The sequence below is a fragment of the Malaclemys terrapin genome, chromosome 1 (assembly GCF_027887155.1).
Source record: "Malaclemys terrapin pileata isolate rMalTer1 chromosome 1, rMalTer1.hap1, whole genome shotgun sequence".
Lineage (NCBI taxonomy): Eukaryota > Metazoa > Chordata > Testudines > Emydidae > Malaclemys > Malaclemys terrapin.
Window position 1 is genome coordinate 332946305 of NC_071505.1, and position 14264 is coordinate 332960568.

At 43.6% G+C, this 14264-nt stretch overlaps 1 protein-coding gene across 2 annotated transcripts in view; it reads right to left on the reverse strand.

The window, feature by feature from the left end:
• ANKRD42 (ankyrin repeat domain 42) overlaps positions 1-12730 on the reverse strand; it is a 32021-nt gene extending 19291 nt beyond the window's left edge. For both annotated transcript variants that reach the window (XM_054017267.1, XM_054017257.1), the window contains exons 1-7: positions 12666-12730; positions 9819-9982; positions 7920-8027; positions 6804-6923; positions 5947-6082; positions 1697-1897; positions 514-639 (exon numbers count right to left, since the gene is read on the reverse strand). In XM_054017267.1, the coding sequence (XP_053873242.1) occupies positions 514-639; positions 1697-1897; positions 5947-6082; positions 6804-6923; positions 7920-8027; positions 9819-9982; positions 12666-12705 (895 nt within the window). In that variant the 5' untranslated portion in view covers positions 12706-12730. The remainder of the gene's footprint in view (positions 1-513; positions 640-1696; positions 1898-5946; positions 6083-6803; positions 6924-7919; positions 8028-9818; positions 9983-12665) is intronic.
• Between the last annotated feature and the right edge of the window lie 1534 nt (positions 12731-14264).

A 14264-nucleotide genomic window follows, 5' to 3' on the forward strand; every position in this document is an offset into this window, starting at 1 on the left:
ACCCCAGGTTGTAGGGCAAGGGTGGCACAGTTGCTCATATAGTCTAGATTGTACCCAGATATATCACACTTACATCCAGCTGTTTGCAACCTGGGATGCAGATCCTGGACTAGACGTAATAGGCTGCTGATGGAATGACCAGAGTGGCTGCCACAATGCAGAAATTTGGCTTACTTCAATCTTCACAACTGACTGCAGGGCAACGATGAAGACGATCAAACATGGTGAGGAAATGCATGATTAGGGGATTGGAGGGTGCACTGCACCATCTTGCTATCCTTGGTGATGCAGCAGTAGCAACCTAGACATTCACTTGTGATGTATACAAAAGTTGACGACCACCAAATATTCATTTTTTGGCTGCATAATCTCTGCTGGCTGCCCTTTGGAGCCCTTGGGAAAATGAGATGCTGTAGTTCATGAAGCTTACCTGATGAGCAGCCACTTAAATAAGTAAGTGAACAAGTCAATAACAAACAGTAATGAGCTGCAACACAGTTCCTAATTACTGACCTTTGTGCATGGGAGTGGATCCCTTTTCATCCCGTTCATTAATATTGATGATTCCACTTTCCACTAATCTTCTAAGCGTCACCAAGTCCCCTTTGAAGGCAGCCACATGGGCTGGAAATGCTAAATCTGAAAAATAGAACAGACATGATTCCAAGCAAATGCCGATAATTCCAATAAGCAGGCAAACAAGCTATTTTTTCACCTCACTTTTCATAGTTTCTCTCTCCAAATAATAATTTAAACATGGAAATATCATACTTGTTAGTGAGGTTAATGCACCCTTAATTGGTTGAAACACGGCTGCAGAACATAGCATTATCATCACAGGCTTCGCTAAGCATGTCTTGGCTACTGGCTACAGGCATCTTATAGCTCTACAGAGAGATTCACTTCACATTTCTGTAGTAATAAATAGACCTTTGGTTGAAATTTAATGGACTAATAATGCTGGAAACTGAAGCTGTCTCCTTATTTTCAAGTCAACGGTCCTAGGTAGGATATACAATGTTTTAATTTTTCTTGGTGGAAAAATTATCCATTGAGGCACTTTGATTTTTCTTGTTAGTTGATATGATTAATACTAAGAAAAGACTAATAGATATGGAATGAGGGCTTGAAAAATCAAGCAAGTCTTCCCTTCAGAATAATCATAATGGACCAGCTTCTGCTATCCTCTCTCTTGAATAATGCCTTACTTATCAAGTAGTCCTATTGATTTCAGTGGGACTATTGCCAGAGTAAGGTATAACTCAACATGAATAAGTGAATCAAAATCTGGTCCTAAATATGTAACTGCCTGGAAATTTGTGGACATTGGAATATGTGTCAGATTCTAAGAGAAACATGAACAGCTTTGTATAACTAAAGCAAAAGGACTGCATAGCATGGTTTTGCTGTTTGTTTTCATTATGAGAAAATCGGAGACATGACACATATGTAGCATCACAATCGGAAATCTAGGCCTTTAAATATCAATAAAGGTAACAACTATTGGAAGGTTCAGCTGTTTCTCACACTGATTATACACACAGTTCCACTTGAAAGTTAGAATCACCTTCTGTTCATTAGAATCACCTGCTGCTCAGGTCATTTGTATCAATCATTTCTACAGAGTTATTTTTGCATTGTGGCATTTTCTGTTTTACAAGCTAGCATCTCGGAAGCTTTTCAGGCTCCTACTCACTTTCCTGTTCTTCTGGATGATCTCTCTCATGTTCCACGCTGTCGACGTACTGCACAATATTATCCTTATAGAACCTCTGTGCCAAGTCCTTTGGGGTCTCCCCATGGTCATTCCTGGCTTTCAAGGTGTGAGACACACTGGTCATTTTACTAACCAAGAACTTAAAACAATGCAGGTGGCCCTCCATTGCTGCCAGATGAGCTAATGCACAAAGGAAGAACATGGCAATATTAAACCGAAGCACAGCCACCTGCCAAACGAAGAGCTACTTGGCTAAGTTGTGGTTACTGTTCAAAGCCTACTGTTAGAGTCGGATTTGATTTGATGTCAGCTAACTGAGGGTTATTCAGGTTTTATTAGTCAAAGACAAAACAGCACAGTACATAAATGTGAGGATTAATATCTCACCAGTCCAGAGAGCAGCTTCAAACCTGCTCCAAAGTGTGAGCTTAATTCACCTTATTTATATTTTACATGCATAGTGTAGTTATTTACAACAAGCAGAAGATTAATCTAATTTCATATCTATTTTTCTAAAAACATCGAAGACCAACCATAAAAAATAACACTATTATTCAATCAAAGAGTACAAATAGTGTCAGACCATAATGCCACAAACAGTTTGTCCTAATGTACCTAGCAGCAATTTACATGTAACATTCCTTAACAGAACATGCATCTTGTTTCTGACAGTTCCCACATGTAAAGGAACATGGGTTTTTACTAGTAGTAGATTTCCACAATAAAGCTTAGCATGAGATACACAGCATCCTAGGAACACAGTTCATAATTATTCTGGTTCAGATATATTTGCTAATACCACCGAGACCCAAATCCAGCCCCCTTCCCACCACACACACAGCTGGGGAGGCTCTCCAGGCATGTACCACTGCATGAAAAGTGGGGGCAGAACTCCAAGAGGCTGGACTAGAGATGCTCACACCTTGCCCAGTGCAGAGCTCAGCACCGCAATGCAAAGGAGGCAGAAGGAGGCTGGCTAGTGACAGAGAGAAATGGAAGATCCACTGCTGAGATGATCCAGCCATCCTTCCCTCCCCACAGGGCTGGGGCATGTGAGCGATCAGACAGGTTACTTCAGCCACTGGGACAATGTGTTATCGGGGATGCCATCTTTTGGATGAACACCAGCCTGAATCCCGATCACCTATGGCTGTTCAAGATCCCCTAGCACTTTTTGTAAGAATAGAAGTTTAATCTTGTTGTCCTAGCTCAGGGGTGGCCAACCTGTGGCTCCGGAGCCACATGCGGCTCTTCAGAAGTTAATATGCAGCTCCTTGTATGGGCCACCCCGGTCCTAGCCAAATTCTAGTTCAGGTGGAGGCAGCAAGCTTCCAACGGATGGGACACCTTGAGCAAGTCACGTCACTGCCCCGTTCCTCAGTTTCCCCATATATAAGCTGGGAATAATAATACTTATGTTCCTTTGTAAAGTACTTTGAGGTCTGTTGATGAAAGGTCCTATAAAGTAGCAAGTAATTACACTGTTTCTATAAATTTCCCCTATAATTTCATCTCTATACAGAATTCCTATTCCTTTTCTGTCCTGAATTGTTGTATAGTATTGCTGTGTACAACAGCTGCTGTGTTCTACTCCAAAGGTGGCTCCTTTGTATTGGTGGGTTACATGTCACCTTACTGATATTACAAGGTACTGTAAGGCTTAATTATATAATATTTGTAAAGAGTGTTGACAGGCATAATGAAATGAGCTATGGAAGTGCAAAACCTATGCTCATTGCATTATAAACTGTAGTATTTTCCATTCCCATCAGTGGGAAAGGGGAAGGAGGAACTGAATGTCAAATAAACACTTATTAGTTACCTAATGTCACTGCATGAAAATATTCTGTATAATATGGCTGATATGCTACTGACAGAAAGATGGAATATTTCACTGTAAAGTCCATTATTGTAAAGAAAAATCATTTCTCTTCAATTAAGAATCCTATTACCCCATAATAGCTAAAATATTATACCAGTTCAAGCACCACTAATGTATTTCATATAAGTAAATTCTTGCCATGTGTAAACTAAAGGAACAAACTAACAAACTAAGCACAGCCTTCCACTCCATGCAAATTCTATGAGGCTCTGCAGCAAAATGCCTGCTGCATAAGGCCAGAATTCAGGGGGGGACATCATGGCTCCATTGAAGTCAATGAGAGTTTTGCCATTGGCTTCAGCGGAGTCAGGATTTCACCCAAGCAGTTGCAGAATTTCCCAGGGAGAGGTGCGTTTAACATATATTTGCTTAATGTTAGGTACAGATTATGATATTGTAGGTGGGGCTGATAGCACTGCCTATTCCCTATCATCAAGGTGGCCTGACACTTCTTATTATAAGATCCTGTTTTCAGTTGCTTATAACTTTGCCGAACTTTAACCATTTAGGCTGAAATTTTCCATGCCAGGAATCTGCCTAAGGCTGATTTTTTGTTGTTGTAATTTAATTTCAGCCAAATTAAGTTGTTTTGCCCATTTAAAAAATTCGGTTAAGGATTTCTTTGAAAAGGCCTAGCACTCCCACACTTTGGAGCAGGAATTTGAAATTAGGCAGGTGGGTGGCCTTTGTGTCAGGATATGCCTTTTGCCATCCCTGCCTTGTTCTAACCACTCCGCTTCCCTCCTCCCCCCGAATTTGGCCAAGTTATAAGCCTCTGAAAAATCGCAGTTTGCACATGCTCAGTAGAGACTTCTTAGATTTTAGCAGCTAAGTTCCCTGAAGATTCATACTGGGCATGCTCCCATCCAGGACTGAGCAGAACTTTCCCTGCAATTGCAGCTCTGGGCTGCTGCAGGCCATGAGGATTCTGGCTCCAGATACCTGAACTGAGAACTGGGAGACTGTTTCTCCTGTGCTCTCAGTGACTCCCCATCATTGGGCCAAGGCAAGGTACAAGAGGAAACTGCCTGATTCAAATGCAGAGGGGACAAGAACGAGATCTGGAGAAGGGCAGGAGGAGTAGACTGGGACAAGGAGCCTGGGAGGGGAGACGAAGATTGGCTGGGCCAAGAGACTGGGAAAAGGAGCTGGCAGGGGATGACACTGATATTTGATGAGGCGCCTGGGGAGGGAGACTGGGGCTAAGAGCAGGGAGCCAGTGGGAATGTGTGTGGGGTGGGTGAGTGGAGGTTTGCGTGGGGAGAGAGACAGATCAGAGGAAGACCAGGTGATGGAAGACTGGGACTAAGAGCAGGGAGCCAGTGGGAATGTGTGTGGGGTGGGTGAGTGGAGGTTTGCGTGGGGAGAGAGACAGATCAGAGGAAGACCAGGTGATGGAAGACTGGGACTAGCTGGACAAGGGAACTGGACATTGTGGGGAAACTGGGACAGGTATGCTACTGACAGAAAAATGGAATATTTCACTGTAAAGTCCATTATTGTAAAGAAAAATCATTTCTTTACAATGAAGGGGTGAGACTTGGAGCTTTTTTAGACGAACAGTGAGTGACAAGATGCAGCGTAAATCTACCTCCCACTTGCCTGCCATGCCCTAACTGTCCGTGTAAGCCCTGCCACCATGCTCTAAAAAGTTCCTAATGCGCTTTGATCTACTTCTGTTTCAAAGCAGAGCAGATCATAGTGCACTAGGGAATTTTTAGTGCGCAGCAGCAGAGTCCATATGGGCAGTGAGTATGCAACATGCTAGTGCGACGCAAATTTACACCCCAGCATACTGTGCATTAAATGTTCATCTGGACAAGTCCTAGGACCTGCTGGGCAAGGAAACTGGCACTAGGATGAGACACCTGAGAAATGGAGACTGAAACTTCGTACTTGATGAGAATGGGACTTGGATGAAGAGACAGAATTGGGACAAAAGTAGATGGGCCAGAATCTGATCTCAGTCAAATGTAAATCGGAAATAACTCCTTTGAAGTCACTGGGGTACTCCAAACTTATTCCAGTGTCACCGAGTTCAGAATATGGCCCAATAGTTGCAACTTGGGCTATAGGAATGGGAAAGTGCCATAGAATATGTTTGATGAAACTCATCACTGGTTGCCATTACAAGAAGTCAGCATTAGCTAACAATTACCAGGCATCAGTGTTACAGATAACATAAATTCCCCCAATTCTTAGAAGATAACTGTGGCAACTGTGTGAAATCTGTTAGCAAATATTGCTAGTGTAGATGATTTCTCATATGCTAAATATTCACATAACAGAGCAACTAAAAGCCAAAAGTTAGAGCTGTAGACTTCCCCCCCTCCCCACCCCAAGGTACCTGGAAGATTTCCATTGTTATCCACGTCATTTATAGTAGCTCCCCATCTAATAAGAAGCTGCAAACAACCCAAGCGGCCATGAAAAGCAGCATAATGAACTGGCTTCCAGTCATTCCTATCTGAAACATTTGCATCCTAGAATGAAAGAAGCAGGTTCATTTATTTCGTTCCTTTATGTTTCAGTAGAAACAACATGTACATCAGAGATCACATTTGTAAATAGAAATCAGGTATTTATAGTAGGTGACCAAAACAGTTATGAAAACCTATATAAACTTTTAAGTTACTTTAAAGAAAGATGCTATGAACAAATGATTCCCATTTATAGGCATATAGATAATACTTCCCCTATGTTTTTTTGTTTTATTTAAAAAATTAAAACACACACACATGTATATATATATATATATATATAACATTTTTGACATACTCTCGCCATGTTGCTGCTCACAATATGTTAGATATAAATTTGTATTTTTTTAAGCTAAAAAATATCAAGATTGAAAAAGATCATAATAAAAGCTTCTGATCTCTATTTAACTGTCACTATCAGCTAATGAAATGTTCTACTTTTCCAAAATATTCATTCTTTTTAAATTCTTGGATCATTTTCCTTATATGCCTCATAATAAACAACATTAATTTAAACTAAATATGCTCTCACCAATAGCGCACAGATAATAACTAAACTACATGTCAAATCCTACAGTCCTAAGTCCCATCAAATCAATGGAAGTTTTTGTTTGCAAAAGTATACCATGATTTGGCCCTACTGTAGGAGTTGTAATGATATAATGCAAGTGTGCCGTGTCCCCCAAAAAAAGAAAAATCCCCTCAGAAGATAAAATTTCCTCACCGTTCCACTCCGGAGTATGGTTTGTAAAGTGTATGATTGTCCATGGCCTGCAGCTAGATGTGACGGATTGCATCCTCGGTCATCTTGAGCTGTTAAGTTTACTCCATTCATTACAAGGGCCTAAATAAATACAAAGCAGAAATTCAGTTTACAAAATTAAAGAGCAAATGTCGCCTGGGAGGATTACTTTATACTGTCACCCAGGGTAACTTCTGAGTGAAGTAGGAAGGAGTTCATGGATGTTGTCTTCTCTCATAGTGATGAGTGGAGTATATTGTGTGCCCCATCTCTCTGTCTTCTATCTGCCTGTTGTGTCTTGCCTTACATTTAGATCATAAACTCTTTGAGGTAGAGACCATCTTTGCATTCTAGGTTTGTATAGCAGCTAGTATAATGGGGTCTTGGTCCCTGACTGGGATTCTAGGCACTGTCACTATACAAACAATAAAGAACATAATAATAATGTATAGTAGATCTATCTTGTGTGTTATTTACAATCAGACATGTTTCTAATTCTGAAAATATCTAGCTGAGGTTTCCAAACACATCTAAGGCAGGAGTTCTTAACCTTTTTCTTTCTGAGCCGCCCCCCCAACATGTGATAAAAACTCCAGGGCCCAACTGTGGCACAACAACTGGTTTTCTGCATATAAAAGCCAGGGCCGGCATTAGGGGGCAGCAAGCAGGGCAGTTGCCTGGGGCCCCCTGCCACAGTGGCCCCCATGAAGCTAAGCTGCTCATGCTTTGGCTTCAGCCCTGGGTGGTGGGGCTCAAGGCCTCAGGCTTCAGCCCTATGCGGCGGGGCTTCGGCTTTCTGAGCTGAGCCCCGGCAAGTCTAATGCTGGCCCTGCTTGGCGGACCCCCTGAAACCTGCTCGCGGTCCCCCAGGCCCTGGACCCCTGGTTGAGAACCACTGATCTAAGGGATACAGATGTCCAGTTGGCATCTAAATATCCTATACAGCTTTGAAAACCCCACCATAGTGTACAGTATGAATCTTTGTTACCACTTCTTTTCAGGACACTGGAGTAAATCCTCAGCTGGTGTGAACTGTCACAGTTCCACAATGGGTGAGGATCTGCCCTATTTACTTTTGATGTAAATATTTACACTTACCTGCATACAAGCATCATGACCTCTGATAGCAGCAAGGTGAGCTGCTGTCCAGTCTCTTATAGCTAAAGCTGTTATATCAGCCCCATGCCAAAGCAGCCAGTGAAGACACTACCAATCAAATCAAAGACAAAGACATTCACATTTGTTTTAAATATAGGTAATTATCATGGATCCAGTATACAGTTCTAATAGGGAATTCACTGCAAATATCAGTTGATATTACGTTTCAAAGCATTATCGGAATTCTTCATTATTACAATAAGCCACAACAGGGAATGCATTAGTAAGTTGTAGCTGCATTAGAAAGCTACAGCTTCATTCCTTCATCCATCCAAGAAATGTACCATTAGCCTACTAAAGTGGACCCAAGCATACCTTACTGATCTTACAGTATGGCTTATGTAATTTTACATTTCAATTTTAAAAGATTTAAGATGTAACCTATAGGGCTATTTGTGTAATGTATCTTTCCACTATGAAAGTGGAAGGATAAATTTAAAAATTGGAGAAATGGGCACAAACATCCTTCTGTACAATTCTAATTATGTTTATTGCAAACAAAGAAAAAAAATCAACTCTTTGTCTTCCTACATTTTTCTGTTTAGACTCCCTGGACTTGTGGTACCCTTTCTCTACTCCCATCCTCACTTTCAGAGGTATTTTGTGCTCTAGTGGTCACTTCCAGCAGCTCTAGATGCTCTCCAGAGCATCAAATAAAACTTTCTTTGTTAGATGTACAACATTTTCTCCAGCAGCAGTTTAAGCCAGGCTCCATCACTGGTTCCTCTGTTGTCTCTATAACTGGGGCATTGGTGAAGGTTGGCTAGATGAGACTCAACCCAAACAAGACCACAACCTGACTTACAGGGTGGGGGGATCATTGGAAAAATGGCAGAAGTTATAGGAACAGCCCAGACTGATGAGATATTAGCACAGTTTGTTTCTAAAGACCAAAACCTGGGGGTCTTGTTAGCTCCCTGCTGGTTTCTGGACACGTGGAAAGCAGCAATGTATTTCTTATTACTTGCATTTAGCAAGAAGCTTCCTTTGGCATATGGCTTTTACCATAGTTACCCATGCGTTTGTCGCTTCAAGGTTAGATTGCTACAGTGCATTTCACATGAGGTTACAAGATGATACAACAGCTTGTTCAGAATGTGGCAGCCCAGTTTTTAATCTCTGGAAGCTCATAACACTGGTGCAGGGGTTGTCGACTAATTTATGGGTAAATAGTTAAGGTGTTGATTTTGACCTGTAAACCCCTAAATGGTTACAGTCTTGTCAAGTCCTTCTTCAGTCACCTGATGTACTCAGACTAAGATTCCATTGGTATCAAAGGGAACTGGGTTGGTGGCACAGTTCGCAGATGGAATCAATGGCTCTTAAATTCACTTTTCATCTAGTTGGCCAGCGCTCAGATTTGATTACCTTTAGGACCTGCGGTAAATGTTACATATTTCCCTGGGCTTTCCCTGAAGTGACGGGGAGGCAGACTGAATAGGGTTGCTTGAGGGATGGAGGAAGGCATGAGTCTGTAAGGAAGACTATAAATGGAGCCTATGTTAGGACTGGGAAAGTCTCCTCTGGGTTGTTCTGTAATGTACTATGAAATCCTGCGACGCTGAATACACGTAACATGCCTAAGGCATGGAAAAGGCACAATAAGTCTAGAAAACTGAAAAATAAGATTAATTTCTGCATCATATTTAAATTGTATATTCATCATGATAAGTTCCTGCTTTACTAGTGCTGAATGGATTTACTAAGTAATAAATAGACAAAGAGATTATTGATTCAGTCAGATCAGCATGAGTTTGCAAGCTTGTGTTCAGTCCCCTGAGAAGGAAAGCATTGATTCATAGGAACCTTGTTGTGTCCTAGATCTAAAAAAAGTTTTACCTCCAGGCTTCCAGAGTGTGCTGCACAGTGCAAAGGTGTAAATTTATGGACTAAATCCACCTCATTAATACTGGCTCCGCTTTTTACCATTGATGCAAGTTGTTCTACATCACCGGCTTTCACTGCCTCATGTATGTTAGCATAATTTGGCTTCTTCTTGACAGCTGTTGAAGAATAACAAAGGGTCATTAACCACTCGGATACATTGTGGGGACATGAAACACAGAATGAATCAGAAGATGCTGATATGGAAAGGTATATTAGTTTTGAAGATGCTTAACAGCAATATGATGAACCTGATCTTTACTCTGACGAAACTCCCCATCCCTAGTAGCCAATATGAACTTTTTCAGAATAAGGGCTGTAGGACTGGACATTATGTCTGTGAGAATCTTTATCACACCGTCAAACCTACTGAAACATCAAGTTATCCTTTACTACATTTTGATACCAGAATGACAACTACTATAGAGAGTGATTCTTTGTCCAGTAATAATGCTTAGCTCTTACATAGTGTTTGTCATTAGCAGCTCTCCAAGCATTTTGCAAAGGAGGTAAGCATCATTATCCCCATTTTACAGATGGAGAAGCTGAGACACAGAGACAAGCCCAAGGTCACCCAGCAGGGGAGCCAGGAATAGAACCCAGTCCAGTGCAGAATCCATTAGGCTACACTTACTCTATTAATCATCCTGTGTGGCTCGCTATTACTAATAGCTATGGCATTTCTTAGGTAGCCATCAGCTTGTTATTATGACCTGACATCCTGCTCCCATTGACGTCTGTGACAACACTCTAAGAACATAAGAACGGCCATAGTGGATCAGATCAAAGGTCCCACTAGCTCAGTATCCTGTCTTCTGACAGTGGCCAGTGCCAGGTGCTTCAGAGGAAATTAACCAAACAGGTAATCATCAAGTGATCCATCCTCTGTCACCCATTCCCAGCTTCTGGCAAACAGTCTCAATGACTTTGGTGATGTAGGATCAGGCTGTAAATTTACAGACAGCATCATCCAGAGAATCTGGCACTGGAGTGGGAATCAGGTGACATCAGTTCTCTTCTGGGCTTTTCCACAAACTAGTTGTGTGACCTTGGGCAAGTCACTTAGGGGCAAAATTTGCAAACCTAAATAATGGCCTGGTCTGAGACCATGTATGGTTTTAGATAGTTAACTTCAGACAGCTAAGTTTAAAATTAACCCAAAATGGCTAATAAGTTGTCAACAAAAAATCATCTTCCACAGCACTGGTATCGGAGTGCAGTATTGTGTTATTTCATTAGGTTTGCCAAGGTGATGAGGATCTTCACAGATACAGGGTCCAATACTACAGATCACACAAGTTTCAGAATATGGGCCTTAACCTATTTGTACCTCAATTTCTCCCTGTGCAAAGTAGGAATAATAATGCTTACTCAACACTGAAAAGCAATTTGAGATGCTAAAGAGTATACAAGCTAAGTATTATTAGGAAAAGCACCAAGCAATTTATGTAAAAAGTGCATGAATGTCCCTAACAAGTGTTCTCCTCTCGCGAGCTCCCCATATTATTGCTATTTAGTTATTTGTATTGCAGTGGCACTGAGAAGTCTCAATTGTGGACCCAGAGCTCCACTGTGTTAGGTACTGTACGAGCACAGAACAAAAAGATGGTCCAGGTCTCAAAGATCTTGGGGGGTTATTTTTGGCTTGTGGGTTTAGGGGATTTTTTGTTTTGTTTTGTTTTATTTATTTTTGTTTGTTTATTTTCAGAAACAGTGTCAGCAGTATCATTAGGACAGTAATCCAACAGACCTCAATGGAACTATACTGATTTACATCAGCTGAGAATCTGACCTACTGTATTCAATGAGAAGAACATGTAGGCACTTTGACAATGTCAATGCAATGAGTTTGGGTTAAATAATCTTTTCCATAACACAAACACACAGAAGGGCTGTCAAACATAGTGAATTTTGACTTGTGGTGTTTCTTGGAAATACCTAACTGGTGAAGAGGGAGAGGTTTGCACTCCCCATTTTCTATGGAATGGACAGTGACCCTCTAAAACTGCAGATATACTGAGATCTGCAACCTGAAAGGGTAAAGGTATTCCAGATGCCCAATAACTCTGTACTACTTCCCAGCTACCCTCCCAATTTGTCACATTTCATTGAATTTTTTATTGAAACCATTATCAAAGTGGTTATAGAAATTATTCATTAACAGATAATCAAGTTTTCAGGAAACAAAAAAAATCAATAACTAATTTGGTGAAAATTTCAATACCATTCTTGAGGTAAAAAAAAAATCAGAAAAAAAAATCAAAAACTGAACAATAGTTTCATTCTGAACCCTGTGAAGGAGAAACAATGCTGATACTTCAATTTTTTTGTTAATTAGTTAAACAAAAAAACCAGCCACACTGAACCTCTAAGGGGGTGTTTCAGAGTGCACAGAAGGAAAGAGCTTATGATAACAGCAATCATAACCTCTTTGTCTGAGCCCCTTGCAGACTTTAATCAGGAACCTCAGTGAGCCCCATTTATCAGTGAGTCAAAAATGGCACAGCCAGGACTAGAACCCAGGTGTCCTGACACCCCGGGGCCAGGCCAGAACCACATTTTTAAGTTTGCCTGGCAGGATAAACCCGATGCAGTGACATCCCTGTGCTATGACATGACATTACCCGATGCTGGAGTACGGCTTCCAGTCTACACAGATCAGGGTGGGGAGGAAGGATCATTCAAAATAACCTCCCCCTCCACCCCCCATGCCTCCCCCAAAGTCATTAACCCTTTGGCTCCAGCCCTTGATGAAGCTGCATCCTATGTGCTGGGAAGGGGCAGGAGCTGAGCCAGGCTCACCAGCTGGAGTGGCAGAAGCAGCAGCAGCGTTGGTAGGCATGTTGGTTACTCAGCCAGGAGGGAGCCTTTCCTCACTCAACCCCCTCCTCCTCCTCCTCCTCCTCTCTGTGCCTGCCTTGGTGCCTGCAGCAGAAGGGTTGCTATAGAAACAGTGTACACTTCCTGTGCTGATCACTTCCTCCCCTCGCGACCACGGGGGCTGGGTGTCTGTCAGTGGGGGAGGAAGACTGTCTTCTGGGGGGGTATTTGGAGTCTGTGAGGGAGAGAGTAGGGCAGTGTCAGGGTGTCTGTGAAAGGTGTAGGTCTTAGAGGTCAGGTGTGACGACACGTATAGAAACCCTCCCGTTTTGCAACTGGCCGGCAGTGGGGGAGGAGGGCAGTGTGTTGGGTGTGTAACACGGTGTCTTTGAGTGGGGTAGGGAGGTAGCTGGGGATGGATGTGGGTCTCTCTAAAGCAGGGGTGGGCAAACTACGGCCCGTGGGCCACATCCTGCCCGCAGGACCGTCCTGCACGGCTCCTGGCCCTAGGGCCGGCTCTGGCTTTTTTGCCGCCCCAGGCAAAAAAGCCTCCGGCCGCCCCCCCAGCGCGGCGGGGGGGGCGGCTGGAGCCCCGGGGGGAGGGCGGCAAGCCCACCCGGGGCTCCGCTGTCCCCGGCGGCCAGAGCACGGGGGGAGGGCGGCGAGCCCCGGCCGTGGCCCCGCTTTCCCCAGCGGCCAGAGCCGGAGCACCGCGCCGCCCCCCTCCAGGTGCCGCCCCAAGCACAAGCTTGGTGGGCTGCCTGGAGCCGGCCCTGCCTGGCCCAGGAGGCTCACCCCCGGCCCCTCCCCCGCTGTTCCCCATCCCTTGCAGCCTCAGTTCACTCTCTTCATCGCCAGCGCAATGCTCTGGGCAGAGGGGCTGTGAGCTCCTGGGGCAGCACAACTGTAGAGCCTGGCCTGATCTGGTCTCTGCGCTGCGTGGTGGAGGCAGCAGCGTGGCCCGGCTCCAGCCAAGCAGCGCGGCTGTAGCGCTGCCAGTCACCGGTGCTCCAGGCAGTGCAGTAAGGGGGCATGGAGCAGGGGGGATTGGATAGAGGGCTGGGGAGTTCGGGGTGGATGGTGGTCAGGAGGAACAGGGGGTTGAATGGGGGCAGGTGTCCCAGAGGGGCCATTAGGGAACAGGGGGGGTTGGATGGGGCAGGAGTCCCAGATGGGTAGATAGGAGGTGGGTGCCGGCCCATAACCCCTTCCCCTAACCAGCCCTCATACAGTTTACGAAACACAATGCAGCCCTCAGGCCAAAAAGTTTACCCACCCCTGCTCTAAAGAGACATATGAGATGTGTCTGTGAGGAAGAAGATGGTTGGAGGTTTCTTTAAAGGTGACCTGGCTGTCTGATGGTCTCTGTGGGGAAGTCCCTAGACGGAGAGCTAGTGTGTGTGTGTGTCCCATTGTGAGTAGAGTGGGTTGTGTAATAGAATGCTAAACTATATTATACTGTTGAACCACTAGGTGGTGGTGTGTGTAACAAACCTTATTTCAGCTGAACGCAGCCCTGGTGAGTATTTTGCTTAGAAAGAAGCTCTGTGACCCTCCCCCGTCTTGTACAGGAGCATGACA